The sequence below is a fragment of the Silene latifolia genome, chromosome X (genome assembly GCF_048544455.1).
Source record: "Silene latifolia isolate original U9 population chromosome X, ASM4854445v1, whole genome shotgun sequence".
NCBI classification, from domain to species: Eukaryota; Viridiplantae; Streptophyta; class Magnoliopsida; order Caryophyllales; family Caryophyllaceae; genus Silene; species Silene latifolia.
Genome location: NC_133537.1, coordinates 16,825,803 through 16,845,213, shown reverse-complemented (window position 1 = coordinate 16,845,213; position 19,411 = coordinate 16,825,803). Strand labels below are relative to the sequence as shown.

Below are 19,411 nucleotides of genomic sequence, written 5' to 3'. Positions count from 1 at the left end.
ACTAACAGTCACTCCATTCCTCTCCTGCCTCCTTAGATTTCCGACCCCGACCGTCCTCACCACCCTATCCCTTTCGACTCATCCCATCTACCACCATCCGCAGCACCAGACTCCGGTCACAACCACTCGTCGCCGACACCATATCTCCGACATAGATCGTTAAATTCCTTACCTCTATAAAGTCACATAATTAAATCTGGGTTTTTTGTCGTCTGGGCATCAATCAAGGGGCATCAATCAAAGTCACATTAATTATTATTACATTACGAAATGTATTTGTTACAAGTTTATTATGGAGTATTAAATTAAAATACTAGAAGCAAGAATAGTGTGATTTTTTTCCAACATTTGTAGTATATTGAAATCAACTCAATAACCAAACATGAGGAACACGAAACGAGCGGACGTTATTAAGAAGCTGCATATGCCCAGATGACAAAAACCCGGTATTTTGGGGCATAAAATGTCAAAAGGGGAGCTGCATTCCTGCCTTCTTGTCTCAGTAAGGAGAATGAGCGATAGTATTACCACGGTCCACGAAGTCCTCAAAATTTTCAGATTGAGCATTATCCAGAAAAATTGGAGTTTAAATCCCAGAAATTATTCTTCAAGCAAGTTGATTCACAATAGAATTAAATTAGGGGGAAATTTGAGGAAAATTTTTGGGGTTAAAAGTTGTAATTGGTAGTATAGGAACAAAATTAAAAGTGAATTGAGGAATGTCTAAATATTGACCCAGGGGCAATTTCATCATATTAAAACACTTTTTTACCTGAAAATAAAAATGGCTGTAATTTTTGACTTGAGAACATTTTATGGGAGTAAATTATTAAAATCATAAGGGAGTAATTTTAGAAAAGTGATATATAAAAGGTGTAAATATTTAATTTACTCATAATAGAAATAAGATGGTTCATCTATCAATTCATGGACTATACAATCTGTTCCGGGTGTGATTCCAGAGCAGATATTCGTTACCACCCGTTGCTTGTAGAATGATGTCCTTGGTTGAATCCTTCTTGTCTTTATCGTTCCTCTCGGCCTCTCCTGCAACAATGAGCGAACTGAGGGCTTGGCTTTGTGCCAAGCGTACTCACTCCGACGCTCAAGTCAGTAACTTAGGGGATAAGTTGTTCCTTGGCTAAATGTATATTGTAGAGAGATAAGGAAGATAATACCAGATGAATAGTGTTTCTTAGCACTACAAAAATTCATCACTTGCGCCACGAATTATGCCACGGGAACTCATAATTCGTGGCTAAATTTTGCTTAGCCACGGGAAAAACTTACTCATTATTTTGGAAAAAAAATTATGCCACGGGATAACTTTTCCCATGGCAAAAAGTCACTTCCGCCACGAATTAGGCTACACCCGTGGCAAATAATCATTTTAGCCACGGCCTATGTCACACCCGTGGCGAAATTTTATTTAGTCACGAATTGTTCCGTGGCAAATATTTTTTTTAGCCACGAACAAACAAACACCCATGGCGAGTATCTTTTCCGACTTAAATCTGAATGAAATTTAATCAAATATAATAATATGAAAATACATTTGAATATAAAAATTTAGAAACACTTTGATTGATTTAATTAATATTTTTTATTGTTTTATTTACTTTAATAAGAAATTTTAAAATTTTATAAACTTATATGCAAGCAAAGAAAAGTTTATCGTCTAATTTTTTGATTTTTTACAGATCACATTTATGTTTTGTAGGTTTTTCAAAATATTGATAATTTAAAAAAATTGTTTTAATATATACTCTGTTTATTAAAGTCGTGAATTTCTTTTACTTTTTTAAATTAAACTTTATAATCTTGAATAACAATCTTAAATGATCGTATCACATTTAAGATATAGCATATATATCAAATTGAATAAAAAAGTTATTTACCATCTATCTTTGAAAATCCAAAATTAATATATTGTTAAACTATTTCATTAAAAATTTTATGTCCAACTTTATTTGTAGGATATTTATAGAAAAATTTAAATTTGATATAAAATTTACGGAAATTTCCCATGGTACCCTCGAACTTTGCCAGATTACGCATGGTACCCCTTATTTTAAGTTTCTACATATGTTACCCTTGTGTTTACCTTTTTCATTCCCAGAATACTCTTTGGAGAAATTTCGTCATAACGTCGTTACTCCTATAAGTAATTTGATGAGTAATTGTGTATGTTATGTTGTTATTGTAATATTATTTAGGTACTAAATGTTAGTTTATTAGACAAAATAAGGATTTAGGTATTAATAGATGATGAATTGATAGTGTATTAGATAACAATAAAAGGCGTCACAAGGCACATGAGTAGCGGCGTTATGACGGAAGTTTGTCAAAGGGTATTCTGAGACTGAAAAACGTAAATACAGGGGTAGCATATGTAAAAACTTTAAAAAAAAGGGTACCATATGTAATCTGTCACAATTCGAGGGTACCGTGAAAAATTTACGTAAAATTTAACTTGGTGAGAAAAAAAATTGGGGAATTTTTTTTCATTGAAAATGAGCGCCTCACACGGAAAAATATATAAATTATAATAATTTAAAGTCACATGTGCAAATAATGTGAAAATTTTAAGAAACGAAACGATAAATCATAACAAAGAGAAATCAGTTTAAGAAAATAAGCGATTTTTTTGTAAAATAATCTTTTTCGTGGTTTTTGGGTAAAAAAGTGACTATTTTTTGGTTAATAGTGATCACTTTGGGAAAAAAAGATCTTTAATTATAAGCGGTCATTATTTTACCAAAAAATGGTCTCATTTTTCATATCGCAGGTACAACGATTATACAATAGAATTTGTGAAGAAAAATATACGAAAAAATGAGTACATGAGAAATGAAAATAAGTATGTCGATAAACAAAAGAAATAAAAAAATGTTAGGAAAACACAATTAATTTTACTTTTTGGAGAAAATGGTTTAGTGACTTGGGCAAAAAAAATGATGTCAAAATCATTAATCAGGAGGTTAATGTCGAAAATTTAATTGTTTCGGCCAAAATAATGTTTTTCCCACAAAAATTGTAAAACATGTAACATTTATGTAATTAAATAGTACTAAAGGTAAGATTTGAAAGAAAAAAATAAACTTAAAAGGATTCAAAGTGCTAATTATATCAACAAAGGTAACATTCAATTTCGGTGGCACATCAAAATAACTCTACGGTTAAGCGTGCTCAGGTGAGAGTAGTGTTGGGATGGGTGACCTCCTGGGAAGCCTCTCCGATGCTCACAAATGCATGACTCGTGAAACGAAACAACGTTCAAATGAATCAAGTTAACTAGCGAAACAATTACCTAGATTGTCATGGTTCCGTATATGATAAAATACCAATTGTGAAAAATAAATAAATTATTTTACGTTTTATTTATTTAATTTTCATATATATTGTTTGCCACGGGAATTATTTTTTCGCCACGGAAAATTTCTTTGCCACGGGAGTTATTAGCCACGAGAGAATCCGTGGCCAAAAATTCAATAATAACCACGTTCTTGTTTTTTCCCGTGGCTATCCCTTTGCCACGACCACTTGCGCCACGGAAGGTATTCCCGTGGCAAAATGATTTAGCCACGGAAATTTAGTACTTGCGCCACGAATTTAGCCGTGGCCCAAGTGCTCATTTGTAGTAGTGTAGGTTAAGTTGTGGATGCTTTCCTCAATGAAGGTTGAGGAGTATTTATAGACTTTCACCTTTTGTCACGTAGTGGCCAAGTGGCCAAGTGGCTAGCAGGTGGAAAGACTGATCTACCCCTCGGCCGGGGGACCTATGGCAGGCCGGCGGGCCCTGTTGACTCACCGCCGGGGGGTCTTGGATGTGAGTACGCGGGTATGTGCCCCGGCTGGCAAGTTGCCATGCCGAGACCAGTGACAGTAGATGGGCTGCATCGGCTAGGCTGTCTAAGCCGTTGACTTGCTGTGGATATCTTTGACCTTGCTCAATATGTTGACTTGGTCAGCGGTGCAGAATATGCCCCATCAATTTGCCCCCAGCGTAGTCTATGCCCTGGTATGGGCTCCGATGTACGTTTGAGCGTATATTCTGCGCAAGTAATTTGTAAAAAATTTTCTGCATCGGCTTCTTCTGCGGCGGCTTCTTTTACCTCGGCCTGGTCTTTTCTTAGGCCGTACCATATCCCCCCTCCGCATGGATGCGTAAAGGGCATCCGATGTGGAAAAGAAAGTGACGCTGGCCGAGACCAGGGTTGAGAGAGCCGGTTGTTTTTGATTGCCCCCGGCCGGCGCTACTTAGCTTGGTTGAGCATGTGGCCGGCGGAGAACAGATGCTTGGGAATTTGTTGAGGAAGGTGGATAGGCGGAGAGATACGAATGGGCGTGTTGAAGACGCTTGGTCACTGTTGCATTGATTGACGTTCGACTGTTGCAACGATTGACATCCGTGGTTGCATGTCCGACACGTGTCTACACGCTGATTGGTTGACGCTTCATGGGCTGTTCTCTGATTGGTCCTTCTCCATGGGCTTTTCCCTATAAATAGCCAGTTATCCCGTGAAATTGGCCACCAATTTCATTCTCCAAAATTTTCCTCTAAACTTTCAAGGGTTTCATTGTCTTCTAATTCTCAGAGTTGTTACTCCGGCGAGTGTTTTTCTTCAAGGTAAACAAACAAACTTTCCAATTTCTTAACTCTGTAAGTTATTATTGTAAACATGTCTTCTGCTGATGCCGGACCTAGCAAACCGACGCGGGGGGGGGGGGGTCCCCGTCGCGTCTTGATGAGGAGGAGAAATTGGACGCCCTCCTGATAAGGCCAGGGGCCCTAGGTCTCCTTCTCCTGAAGTCGATCCTCGAATTTTGGAGGAATGGGAGGATGACTCTGATGTCGATGATGACGCAGACGATTTTGGTGATGATGCTGAAGAGGCTCGTCCCAAAGAGGTGAGGCAGTACGTTATGGATCACGGTGACGTCTGTAAGGTACGCGTTGACCGAGCTTGGACCCATAAGTTGGCTAGTTGTTCTGGTGAGACATTTTTCGAGGGCCATTTCTTTTTTGGCAGGAGGTACAAGATTGTTATCCCTGAGGAGGGTCAGGCCGTCTGTTGCCCTCCGCCGGGCCATACCGGCGTATACATGCGACACTTGGAGTACGGGCTCCGGTTTCCGCTGAATGAGTACGTCATGGCCATCATTAAAGCTATGAACGTCGCTGTGGCCCAACTGCATCCGTTGGCCATGAGGACGATAGTCGGCTTTGTGTGGCTTTGTCTCTTCAAGGGGGAGGCCCCGACGGTGAATTTATTCCGCGGCTTCATTATCTCCACCGTCAATCTCTCGGTCGCGTTGGTTGGTACAGTGTGCACACGGAGAAAGGTTATGTCTCTGTTGACAAACTTACTTCTTGCAAAGACTGGAGAGATCGGTGGGTGTATGTTAAGGTGCTTGGATGACTATCCGCCGCCCCTCTCCTTTCAAAGACCAAGTGAATTTGCGGTGTGAGACTAAGGCGGAGCATGATAGATGGGTCACCGGAAGAAGCTCAAGATGGATGCCGAAGGTCCTTCTTAAAGAGGATGAGAAGGCGCGATGAGGCTTTTTGAGGCGGACAAGGGTGGGGTGCCGAAAAAGTGGATTCCCCCAACGCAGATCATTCTTCGGATGAGCCGCTCTGCCATGTCGGCCTCATACCGGCCCTAGCACAGAGTGAGTGGGGTCGGTATGAGGCCCATCACCGCTCTTAATGTTCCCTGAACTTCGATTTATTTCTTCTACTTAATTTTCGCTTTTATTTCTTTCGCAGACTACTTTGGACCGGATTTGTCTGAGGATATCCTCCGGAGAATGGGGCTGCACAAAGACAAAACCGTTGCTAACTTGCATCCCAAGGCTCTGACCCATGATCGTAGGACGTCGCCGAATGATCTTATGGACCAGGGGTGAAAAGCTTGAATGCGGTGGAGGCCCAGGCGAAGGTTGTTAGTAACATGCCGCGCCATACGCGAAAAACAAAACCTTCGGCGGTGATGGCGTCGACATCGGCTCCGCCTTCCATCCCCCCTGTTCAGAAGGAGACGGTGGAGATCGTTTACATCTCCAATGGGGATGACTCCGATGAGGAGGAGGGGTCTCCCCTTGTCCGTAAAAGAAAGCGGAGACACCTTTACCGCTGCCGTTTGCCTGTCGGCGACGAGGAATGCGCCCTTCGGCCAAGAAGGCCAAGCACGGTATTGATCTATCCTGTGGCTCAGACTTAGCCGGTCCATTAGGCGCTGCCGGTGACAGGCTCTCCGGCATGTCTATGTATGTTGATGCTGATGCTTATTTTAAATTTTGTAGATCAGCCGCTGTCGGCCGCCGCTCTTGTTGAGCAGCAAGTGGAGGAGAAACCCGCGCAGGCTGGTGATCATAACGTCGCCATCGACTCTTCATCCCAGAAGGTTTCCTTTCCCGACCGCAGTCGGTGATCATAACGTCGCCGGTGACTCTTCATCCCGAGAAGGTTTCCCCTCACGCCTTGTAGCGGAAAGCGCGAGGTTGATCAAGAGATCGGCGAGGTGGAACGAGCCGACCGTGCTCGTATCATAGAGCGAGGAGAAGGCCGTGGCTCAATCCGCTTTTGAGCTTAATGCCACTAAGAAGGTGGCCGCGAAGGCGAAGCCGGATCTTCTCAATGAGCAGAGGCTTAGGGGAGGCCGAGAAGGCGCTCTTGGGCGAGAGAAAGCTCGGGAGGACGCTGAAAAGGAGGTCCTTTCTGAGAGAGCCAAGGCCGAGACTGCTGCGGCCGAAATTGAAAAGCTGCTGGCGAAGTGTAATCTTGTTCAGAGGCACGCCGACCTCTATTTCCAGCAGAGGAATGAATTCAGGGAACGGTTTCAGATCCAGGGGAAAGTGATTCGGAGCAAGGAGGCCATCATTAGGCAAAAGGAGGACGACATTGAGATGCTCCAAACCAAAATGCTCCCTGACCTGTGCTCCGAATTCCGGGATCTGGCCGAAGACGCTGCCAGGGAAGTAATTGAGGAGCTTTTCCCTCTTGAAGGTTCCTTTCCGTGGAGCAAATTCGACGAGCTGTTTGACGACAAGCTCGAAGCTAAGGAGAAGGCCGTGGAGGAGAAGGCCAAGGAGGCGGTGCGGGTGAAGATAGAGCAGGAGGCGGCCGAGGAGGCAGCAGCTCTTGCTGAGAAGGCTAAGGCGGCCAAGGAGGAAGCCGAGAGGGCAAGGGCAGCTGAGGAGGCCGAGGCTAAAGCTGAGGCTGCTAGGGAAACTGCTGGGTTGCCCATCGAAGAAGGTGCTGCTACCGCTGCTGATGGCGAGCAGCAACAGACATAGGAAGATGATGTCTGTCCCCTTTTGTCTTTCTGTCTTTGTATTTTGTACAGCTTTGGTAGGTTGTCTTTTGGCTGACCCTTATGGGGACGGCCGTCGTTTGTATTTCTTGTAATTTGTTGAACATATTTAATAAGAGCTCGTTTCTTCTGCCTCCGGCCAGGCCGCGGTCTTTACCTCATTCCTTTTTCTTGTGCTAATAGTTGGGCGTCTCAATCTGTACTTAGCGTTTTCACTTTGCCTCTGGCTTGGCCGAGGTCTTTTCCCGTCTTCGTCTGAGTTATTCTCTTGCGTTTATTAACTGAGTGTCTCTTTTGTTTCCGCCTCGGCTTGGCCGAGGCGGTCTAGAGTGCGTATCTCAATTGTGTTAACGCTTCTGAGGCATTTTGAACGCTTTGCGAGTATCACCTGCGCTGGTCGTTACCATCGAGATGTCTGCTTCCTGGTGGTGATTGCCGCTCTTGTCGGTGTTTGACAGTGTGAGCCAGCATCTGCTTCTTGTTATTGACTGCCGTGGCGTCTACCACTTGGAGTGACTGCGACGGCGTCAAACCTTTTGGGGTGACTGCCGTGACGTCTACTACTTGGGGTGACTGCGACGGCGCCTATTTCTTCATGGAGACTGCCGTGGCGTCTACCACTTGGAGGATGCGACGGCGTCAAACCTCTTGGGGTGACCGCCGTGGCGTCTACTACTTGGGGTGACTGCGACGGCGCCTATTTCTTCATGGAGATCGCCGTGGCGTCTACCACTTGGAGTGATCTGACGGCGTCAAACCTCTTAGGGTGACTGCCGTGACGTCTACTACTTGGGGTGACTATGACGCGCCTATTTCTTCATGGAGATCGCTGTGGCGTCTACCACTTGGAGGATGCGACGGCGTCAAACCTCTTGGGGTGACTGCCGTGACGTCTACTACTTGGGGTGACTGCGATGGCGCCTATTTCTTCATGGAGACTCACTGTGGCGTCTACCACTTGGAGTGACTCGCGACGGGCGTCAAACCTCTTGGGGTGACTCGCCGTGACGTCTACTACTTGGGGTGATCTGCGACGGCGCCTATTTCTTCATGGAGATCTGCCGTGGCGTCTACCACTTGGAGTGATCTGCGACGGCGTCAAACCTCTTGGGGTGATCGCCGTGACGTCTACTACTTGGGGTGACTGCGACGGCGCCTATTTCTTCATGGAGACTGCTGCTCTTATCGGTATGACAAAGTGTGAGCCGACATCTCACTATCGATAAAGACTACCGCTCTTGTCGGTATGACAGTGTGTGAGCCGGTCTGCTGCTTCCTAGTGACTAGGGGAAAATGAACATTTTGATGGAAGACTTGGACGATTTTTCATTAGGTAAAAACATGCGTCGGGTGCCCACAAACTGTTTTGGACACCTCCGCCGCTACATAGAGTATTCCCGAGATTACCAGCGTCCTCATCGGCCTATCAAAGGCACACCGTCCTTTTCACCGCTAGTTACATCCATGAGGTCGCCCTCCTGTTGTAAGGATAGACTTTTCCCTTTCTCCGATTTCTTTGCCACTTTGAGGGATTGCATGTTGCATCCTCTCGCGCTATCCGGACGTTGACCACCTCGTCATTCTCGTCTTTGGAAACGAGCTTATGCGCTTCCCCCGGTCCGAGACATACATCAGTGTTAGGGCCCGGATGGACATCACCGCGTCGGCCTCGCTCAGGGTGACTCGGCCTATGAGAACGTTGTAGGCGGACGAGCCGTCGATGACCACGAACTCGGCTAGGACATTCTTAGCCGCATTCTTTTCGCGAACGTCACCGGAGTCCGATTGATCCCGGTGGTACCAGGCCGGCCCCGAGAAGCAGATAGTGGGTTTGTGCAGGGGCTCAAGTCCTTGACTTTCAGGCCGAGGGTGAGGAAGCACTCCCTGAACATGATGTTCGTGTACGCGCCTGTGTCAATCAGGCACCTCTTGACCAGGTGGTTGGATATGTCCAAATTGACTACAAGTGGGTCGCTGTGAGGAGCGATGACTCCTTCGTAGTCCTTCCTTCCAATGGTTATATCGGGGATGTTGGAAGCAGGGATCGCTGTGTTGGGCACAAAGTTGATGGCCTGATATAGCTCGTTCAGGTGCCGTTTGTGCCCATGGGCGGACCCTCCGTTCTCGTTGCCCCGATGACAACATGGATCACTCCTATCCGTTCAAGACGGATTTCTTACCCGAACGTCGGCGTCGATCTTTTGGCCTTTGGCAACGTACTTGCCGAGGCTCCCCTTCCGGATCGGCTCTTCAATGGCATTCTTCGAGATGCGGCGATCGTTGGTTAAATGGCCGTGGTACTCACAGTACTGGCTCGTGTCACCGTCACTTTTTGGCTTGGGGGGTCTCTCCCACTTCTGGCCCTCGTTTTTACTCAGGGCGAAGACCTCGGCGGCTGATACGACGAGAGGGGTTTTATCACTATACCGCCTCTAGTGGTACGTTCCCGAACTCCACCCGCGCCGAGTCCTGTTTCTGGCAGGTTTGTCGACCGTGACCTATTATTCTCACGGCGTCTTTCATCGGACCGTGACCCGTTGTTGTCACGGCGTCTTCCATCCGGTTGTCCTCCCGTGGCTCTTCTTTTCGGAGTGCTCGGCCTCGCCGGGCCTACCCAGTCTTGTGATAGTCTTCTACCTTGATGGCCTGGTCGGCCATCCTCCTGGCGGCATCCAAGCTCAGGCCTCCGCACTTGATGAGCTCATTTTTTAAGTCTCCCCTTGGGAGGCCCTTCATCGCCGCAAGGCCGCCGCCCGGGATTAATTTCTCGAATCTGCTGGACCTTTCCATCGAACCTCTTCACATAGCTTTGTAGAGACTCGCCCCCCTCCTGTTTGATAGTTAGGAGGTCCGATGTCTCCACGGCCCTTCTCTTGTTGCAAGAGTACTGGGCTAGAAAGGCGTCTCTTAGGTCGGCGTAATAGTATACCGAGCCGTCGGGAAGCCCCTTGTACCAACTTTGAGCCATCCCATGCAAAGTTGTTGGGAAAACTCGGCACCAGACCTCATCGGGCTGCTCCCATACCGACATGTAAGACTCGAAAGCCTCGGGCGTGGTCGGCCGGATCACTATCTCCTTTGTATGATAGGGGTGACAACTTGAGCTTAGTTGGCACCGGACTTCTAGGACGTGGCGTTGAGGGGTCATCGACCACGTGTCGAACGACACGCGGCGATCGACTCCTCGCATTCCTAATCCGGCTCCTCTCCTCGTAGCGGGAAGGGCTCCTTCTTCGACTCGGACTTCTTCGCCAACTTTGCTGAGTCGGACTCCTCTGGCTCCTTTGGGGTAAGCCTCGTTCGTCTTTGCGGGGACGCCGTCCTCCCATGAGCGCGGGAAGGACTTAGGTCTACCACGCCCACTTTGGGCTCCCAGCGACTTGACCGGGTCGGCTTCTCCTAGTGCTCCGTTCAAATTTCTCGGAGTCACATTTTGGGCCCCGGTCTCCTGGACGGTTTCCGCCGCTCTTGTCGGCGTGACAAAGTGTGAGCGCGTATTACTAATTAGGTCCAGACCATTTTCGCTTTTGCTATGTCAACCACATGTCCCATGATGGTGACTGTTGGTCGGGCAATGGCGTGTCCGTATTATTGGCATCCCGAACTCCGGTTGGATTACTCCGCGGTGGAGGGCCGCACGACCCTGCAATTGTTGAAGGTATCATCTTGGTAGAATGCGGTTTCGTCGGTCACGATTGCGTCTTGTTGTTTCGACATCTTCTTAGCTTTTTGGGTGGGTTTTTGTTGTTTTTTTTTTGTTTGGGAATGAATGTGACTAGCTTCTAGTAGCGTTTCCCCACGACGCGCGCCAATTGTTCCTGGTGTGATTCCGAGCGATATTCGTTACCACCCGTTGCTTGTAGAATGATGTCCTTGGTTGAATCCTTCTTGTCTTTATCGTTCCTCTCGGCCTCTCTCGCAACAATGAGCGGGCGAGGGCTTGGCTTTGTGCCAAGCGTACTCACTCCGACGCTCAAGTCGAACTTAGGGGATAAGTTGTTCTTTGGCTAAATGTATATTGTAGAGAGATAAGGAAGATAATACCGTATGAATAGTGTTTCTTAGGTTAAGTTGTGGATGCTTTCCTCAATGAAGGTTGAGGAAAGATTTGTAGACTTTCACCTTTTGTCACGTAGTGGCCAAGTGGCCAAGTGGCTAGCGGGAAAGGAAAGATCGATCTACCCCTCGGTCGGGGGACCTATGGCGGCCGGCGGCCCTGTTGACTCACCGCCGGGGGGTCTTGGATGTGAGTACGCGGGTATGTGCCCCGGCTGCAAGTTGCCATGCCGAGACCCAGTCGACAGTAGATGGGGTCAGACGGCTAGGCTGTCTAAGCCGTTGACTTGCTGTGGATATCTTTGACCTTGCTCAATATGTTGACTTGGTCAGCGGTGCAGAATATGCCCCATCACAATCAGTTGTATATGTTGTACGGTGTAGAACCTGAGCTTTGTGTCAAAGTATCCGAGCTTTATATTAAAGAATGTGAGCTTTATTAGAAAGTATTGAGTTCATTCATTTACACATTAAAAACATGAAATTTAAATTAGCTCAGAAAAAATACACGTAAGCTTATGGTATAACTGGATGTATAATCCTATTTGTGTTGATCTATCACAACCGACAAAAATAATCAATCATACATAAAGTTATTTTGGATGAATAAATAAAAACAAATTGCAGCAGCAAGACATTCAGATCAAATAAACAACTAATCTAAAAATTCTCATTTCTGTGAAGTTGATGCCAATCATGCACAATGTAAGCCAATCGCACATTCTAATTTCATAATCAGAATGTTATTAGAAGGTTTACCATGCTTTTCTCAGACCCAAATTCTCATCTAAGACGGATATTATCTGTCTTAAACTTAAAACGGGTCAAATACATATTAAATTATATGTCAAATTATCTAAAAAATATCAAAAAATTTGTCTTCATTACCACCATATAGTAGTATTTAACCCGTCTTAAACATTAAAATAGATAAGGTCCATCTTGTTATTATAAGGAGTATTTGTCAAAGTTGACCGTTGTGTGAATGAGACACTGTTTACATAAGTAACGAGCATGCGAAGAATAGAGTCAGCACTAATACCAATCCCTTGTCGTTTTCCTAGATTGCTTAAATTCTTTCCAACAAATCACACTTGTATTTATTTGAGTTATATATAATCTTCATCGTTCTAATGAGTTTAACGGGAAATCTACATGCTTTGTCAACTTAAGTTGGTGAAATATAGTTGTTATGAATTCCATTTACTCTAATTATTAACTTGCAAGATATGTAGCTTTGATGTTACCATTTTGTATACACGATTTCAAATTAAGATCACAAGTTATATATGTTGCATTCCGATGTGACTATTATTAAATGTACTTTGTAGTTTAAGTTATGATATGGGAGTTGATAATGCCACAGGCACTTTCAACTACTCCACGGCCCCCTCCTCACATGAATAGTGTAGCAATGTTGAAAGTCATGTACAATTTTCATGGTTCAGTACATTATCCTCGTGGCATTAGTGCTTGCCTATGATATTCAATCATTTTCATTTTCATTATATTTTTGCTTTTGACACACATCTAGTCTCTTAAATATAAAAAAAATTGTACGTAATACTCTATCCATCTCACTTTTATTGACTTTATTTCTCCAAAATTTATTCCAAAATTTATTTCTTGTACATAGTTAATGATGTGTAATACTCCGTAACAATAATGGAATATGATGGGAGGCTACTTTTTTGCAACACTAGATAAGTAAATAGCTTGAGGAAGACTGGGCTGGTTCAGAGTCAGGCATGAATCAACCGGGCTCGACCCCTAAACCGAGCCGATTTAGAGCCTGTATTTCTTGGCCCGGCCCTTGGCCAAGTCTAATTACTTTACTTGAAGAGCCTACAATCTGCATAACCTACCTGATTAGCAAAAGAAATCATCTTGGAATAATTTGATGACAAACAAAAGTGTATTATGGTAATCGAAACACGCCCATTTTAGAATGGATGAATTTTGAACTTATATCACAAGTATTATGTAATTGTCTTCGTATCACGTATTCATGAAATCGTACCATTAGAGTTTCTTCAATGTCAAATTAAATCACATATATAGCTGCGTTCATTAACTTATGAATTTATGATTAGGGCGTATGTAGTAATTCCTATTGACAATTTTAATGTGATTAGGTAATCACTCTTGTAGTCTTGTACTAGATTATTGTAACCTACGTTAATTACGCGGGTATTCTAGTAGGAATGCGATTTTCCGCCATCCAACGGTAGAAAATCGGCACATCAAACAGAAACGTGATCCTAATTCCTAAAAATGCTAATTAAACTAGCAATTTCATACGGATTACGACTATTTTGAAAGGCCTGAAACCTGATATCAGATTAAATATTGTATCACCTTTATCACCAGCCTAATTGAATTTATACACATTTTTTTTTTAAATGAGGTTAATTAGCTTCATTTAACTTGTACAGACCAAGGGTAAATGTCATTAATTAACTTAGTAAAGTTATGAGATCTGACACTCATAACATATCAAACTCCGTCAAAATCAAAATCACCCCTATACCTTCTTTTAACCAGAAAAGGACTTGTATAAATTGTCATAATTCAAAAAGGGTCGAGGCAGACATAAGCTATTTGTGAATTCACCTTAGCTGTTAGATCGCATATGAGCTTGGGTCGCGCCCGTCGAATAGGAGAGAAAGTCCACTTTACAAGTCTAAAGATGTTTCATCCCAAAACCAATTGGCAATGAGTGGAGTAGCCCCTTGGGTTATAAGCTATATCATTCTTCTATATTTCTCCGATGTAGGAGACCTATATGTGATTCTTCACACGCCCCCTCACATGTAAGGTCTCCTTTTTGATCGATCGACGGGAACGCCATTTATTTTTTTCGTACATGTTTCGTCGGGCGGGAACATTGTCGTTTTTCGGACCGGCTAAATAGTGGCCCAATTTTTCGGCGGATGGTAACGCCGTCGCTTTTCAGACCCATCTTCGCCTCACAACCCAGGACTAAACTTTGGGCTCTGATACCATGTTTGATCGTATATGGGCCTAGGCCGCGCCCGTCGAGTAGGAAAGAGTATCCACTTTACAAATCCAATGAGGTTCCATCCCAAAACCAATTGGCAATTGGTGGAGTAGTCCCTTAGATTATAAACTAGATCATTTTATTTATTTCTCCGATGTAGGAGACTTACATGTGATTCTTCACATTAGCAGCTCTCAGCTTAGAGCCTTAGACTGCTCGACATATGATCGAATGGTAGACATATTTACCAAATTTAGAATTGTATGGTACTCCGTATATAAACAAGTTTGAATAAACTTTTTATCCATTTTGTTATAAAAGGTCATTAGCTAATTACTATTGAGTTTGTAAAAAAGAAAAAAAAATCATCTCAATCAAAAGTCTAAGTTTATAATTAAAAACTTAGAATACTAAGATCGATTTTATACTCTAATAAAATTTATATTTAGATCTTGCCTTTAAACGTCTCTAACATCGCCAGACGCTAGCGGACATGTTTTTCCTTGAAACTAACTAAGAAAGGCCACCGCACGATTAAAGGAACCTATAAAAAATTACAATCATAATCCTTAATAAATGGTTAAATGCCCTAAAAAAAAAGATGGGGAAAAAAGCAAGAAGTTTCGTGTGGAAGCCATAAAATTTAATACGAGTAACACTTAAATATTCCATGATTAAAGCATTATGCAGAATATATATATATATATAAACAGAAAGCACTACGCAAATATTGGTCGGAGATGAAGGATGTATATAATTAGCTATTAGAAGTATATGCTAAAATCTTTTAGGTTGGTCCTGTTAACTTTAACAATTAACAAAGAATTAGTCTAATCAACGACCTCCACTTGCATGTGTTATATAAAAACAACAGTTGCTTAATCATAGTTAAAGTAATGTGATCAACAGTGGTTTCCTCGATTCTCATGTAATCAATTAGTCCTAAATTTGTTTATCAATTTTGTGAAATCTTTCCAGCTAATAGATCACTCTACTAAAGTGCGATGTGTTCAACAAGGGACTAATTAAGGAAACTAATTAGTCTTGAGCAGTTTTCTTTGTCTTTATACCGTGAAGAAAATGAGATGACGTCACCTGATAGTAATCAATCTCAATACACTCTCTTAAATGCAACATGTTGGGAGACCACTGAAATGACCAGTTTATGTAAGGGCATGTGAGATGGTGGTATCGAGATTGAGTACCACCCAGTGACGCTTTATGATACCCAAAAATGCGAGTTAGTTGTAGCAGAAATTTCATTTTGAAATTGTATTTAAAGTTTGGAGCGAAATATTTCATGGGCAAATTAATTATATAACTAAATTTAACTAAATATTCATTTTTTTTTCCCATTTTTCGAGGATAATTCCCCCGCTAGTCTCCTCGTTACACCACTGACGGGTGAAGTAGAAATTGTAAAGTATGCACTTATATTGCTTAAATAATATTGCAAGAATTTTATAATCATTCAATCGATTTTATTTTGTTAGTATATATGAAATTTAACATTTTTTTTTTTAAATTTTGTTACCGTTAGCGAACGCTCTAAACAACAAAAATAAAAACAATTTCAAATGATGTAAAAAAAGTGAAATAAGAGAGCACCTAATAATTGTGAAATGTGAATATAGTAGAATAGTAGGTATTATTTGACCCACCAAAGACCTCAATTTCTTCCTCCTATCTTTGTTATACTTTATATGGCATGGCTACTTTTTTCTCTAGAAACATATTATGCATAATATAAGATGACTTGCTACCAACTCCATCATCTTTATATCATCTCTATCCTTCCTTACTAGTTTTTCTACTATAAATATACTAACCAAGTTAAGAATACTTCACCAACAGTTCACATTCTTCTCTTCATTCAATCTCAAACATGGCCAAGTTTATCAACTTTTGTGTTTTTCTTTCTCTTCTCACATTAGCTCCTCTATGCTTCTCCATGGAGAACAATGGCGGTCCCCTTTACCCGTCATTCTATGACCATTCATGTCCTAGACTTCAAGAGATTGTTTGGTCTGTAGTCGCAAATGCGGTTGCTAAAGAACCAAGGATGGCTGCTTCTTTGCTTAGGCTCCATTTCCATGATTGCTTTGTCAAGGTATAAAATATAACTTTCATAAATCATGCATAACAATTGATTACTCGTACTTGTTTCATGTTAACAACTTGTTGTAATCATACAAAGGTTTTACACAAGATTCATTGCTTGTAAATAATTAATGGTGTGTATAAATTGTGGTGATTGCAGGGATGTGATGCCTCTGTTTTGCTAGACAGTAGTGGTACCATAGTTAGTGAGAAGAGATCGAACCCTAACAGAAACTCGGCTAGAGGGTTTGAGGTGATTGACGCGATCAAGGCTGCAGTGGAGAAGGAATGCCCTGGGACTGTGTCTTGTGCTGATATATTGACTTTGGCTGCTAGAGACTCCACTCTTCTTGTAAGTACCTATGCTTGTTTTAACACTGTCGGTAGCATACGATCTCTTAGTCTAGCTAGGGTTATATTACTGAACATGATATATGTGATAGATGAACCAACTCAACCAAAACCTTAAGGTGATGGTTAAAGCCCAACTATTATGAATATTCCTATTAATATGCAGGCTGGTGGACCGAATTGGGTGGTTCCACTTGGAAGGAGGGACTCTATAGATGCAAGCTTGAGTGGGTCTAACAACAACATTCCGGCTCCTAACAATACTTTCCAGACCATACTTACTAAGTTCAAGCTTAAGGGGCTCGACATTGTTGATCTCGTCGCACTTTCAGGTTACTTTGCTTATCTATATTACTGTTAGCTAGGAATTACAATCTTGCAAATCATAAAAGGTTCTTTCTTTAAGAAAAGTAGTGTCTCCATGAATAGTCTTCTGATTGTGACATTATTGTCTTCTTATGAGAAAAGGAGAGCTTAACTAGTAGAATTATGCCAACAAAAGAGAAAAGTTTATGCCTTATTCTTTCCGTATATGTAGTAATGTGCTAAACAGTTCCGTTTAGATATGTAAAATACATTTCCCGGACTGAAAAAACGTTGCATACGCAAGCTTAAGAGAGGTAATAAACATTTAAAGTTGTGTAAACGGTATGTACAGGGGCTCACACTATAGGTGATTCGAGGTGCACCAGCTTCAGGCAAAGGCTATACAACCAAAGTGGCAACGGCCAACCAGACAACACCCTAAACCAGGCCTACGCTGCTCAGTTACGCACCAGGTGCCCACAGTCTGGTGGTGACCAGAACCTGTTTGTGCTAGACTTTGTAACCCCTGCCAAGTTCGACAACAACTACTACAAAAACATACTGGCTTTCAAGGGTCTTTTAAATTCTGATCAAGTCCTGTTAACTCAAAATGCTGAAGCTGCCAAATTGGTGAAACTATACGCCGATAATATCGAGATTTTCTTCCAGCATTTTGCAAATTCTATGGTAAAGATGGGAAATATTACTCCTAAAACAGGTTCAAGTGGTGAAATCAGGAAGATCTGTAGAAGGGTCAATCACTAATTTGAATTTGGAGATAAAGGGAGTTCAGACTGCTGATTTTGTGCATCCTTGTGTTTTCCTTTTTGTTAAAAAAAACAATTATTTCTTGTATTTTTTTTTTTTAAAGTTATTCATCATTGTGGTTATTGAAGGTTTGGTATCCCTTGATTAATATTATCATGTTTGTATGTATAATGTATGTGTGTCAGAAGGTATGTTTCGGTTAGATAATATGAAGCTTTGTAACTTTAATGTTACTTCAATAAATAAATGTTTTGAGGATATCACTTTAACTAAATAAAATGAGAGTATGAAATATACAGGGGACACCTATGAATCAAACAAGGGTTGTTATCTTTCCTAATCTCATCAGAAACAGTAGTTAAAAAAGTGACTGATTTCTAAAGGATAGCTACATTTGCAGCTAACAGTGAGGTTTCATGTCCTTGTTGTAAGAATAGTGACAGTAGGTTGAAAGTATAATGAAAGTTGTGTATTGAATGTGCAAATGTACAGTTTATATAGTAGACCTAGGTTAGCTATTTGAGGCAAATAATAGAAGCCTCTTGACATTAGAATATTACACTATACAATCATATTCTATATTTACTATGATTGAGTATCCTTGATTGATTTTCGTGATATGCTATGATTTGGAAGATATATGGTTAATACGCCCCCGCAAGATGGACGTTGAAGGAAGAAGTCCAATCTTGTCTCGTAGATCATGAAATCGATGCTTGAGTAGAGGTTTGGTGAGGGCATCCGCCAATTGATCATTGCTAGCAACATGCTGAATGCGGATGTGGCAAAGTTGAAGCTGCTCGCGAACAAAGTGAAAGGAGAGTGCCATGTGCTTCATTCTTGAGTGAAAGACTGGATTTTTAGCATATAGTGTAGCCGACATGTTGTCACAGTAGATAGCTGGTGGCTTGGTAATGATGATATTTAGCTCAGTAAGGAGATTCCGAAGCTAGAGTGTTTCAGTGGTGACTGATGCAACTGCACGAAATTCGGCCTCCGTTGTAGATAGGGCAAGGCCACGTTGTTTTTTGGAGGACCAGGATATCGGGTTTCGACCAAGATAGAGAATATACCCAATTGTCGAGATATAGTTATCTTTGTCTCCTGCAAAGTCAGCGTCACAGAATGCGTGGAGACATAATGGATTGTTAGAATAGAGTTGAATGCCGTGATGTTAAGTTCCTTGAAGGTAGCGGAGTAGACGTTTAAGTGCCGACCAGTGTGTAATGGTGGGGTGATGTAGAAATTGAGCTAGTCGGTTGATTATAAAGGCAATATCAGGTCGAGTTAGGGACAGGTATTGTAGACTGCCTACAATGGCTCGATAGTCCGAGTGGCTATGAATAGGTTTGTTGTCTTCTCGGACAAGATGTATGTCGGGTGTCATAGGAGTGGTAATTGGTTTTGCATTAGACATGTTGTATTTGGTTAGCAAATCATGTATGTATTTGGATTGGTTTAAATGAAGGCCAAGTTTATTTGGTATGACTTCAATTCCGAGAAAATAAGA

At 42.4% G+C, this 19,411-nt stretch overlaps 1 protein-coding gene across 1 annotated transcript; it reads left to right on the top strand.

The window, feature by feature from the left end:
* The first annotated feature begins 16,108 nt into the window (after positions 1-16,108).
* LOC141623037 (peroxidase 72-like) lies at positions 16,109-18,159 on the top strand. Its single transcript, XM_074439071.1, has 4 exons — positions 16,109-16,486; positions 16,637-16,828; positions 16,994-17,159; positions 17,486-18,159. The coding sequence occupies exons 1-4, from the start codon at positions 16,262-16,264 to the stop codon at positions 17,896-17,898; spliced, it is 996 nt and encodes a 331-aa protein (XP_074295172.1). The 5' UTR covers positions 16,109-16,261; the 3' UTR covers positions 17,899-18,159.
* The last annotated feature ends 1,252 nt before the right edge of the window (positions 18,160-19,411 follow it).

Coding starts and splice junctions, on each gene's coding strand:
- LOC141623037 (XM_074439071.1), top strand. CDS start 16,262: ATGGCCAAGTTTATCAACTTTTGTGTTTTTCTTTCTCTTCTCACATTA. Junction 16,829..16,993: donor CTAGAGACTCCACTCTTCTT/GTAAGTACCTAT, acceptor ATTAATATGCAG/GCTGGTGGACCGAATTGGGT. Junction 17,160..17,485: donor TGATCTCGTCGCACTTTCAG/GTTACTTTGCTT, acceptor CGGTATGTACAG/GGGCTCACACTATAGGTGAT.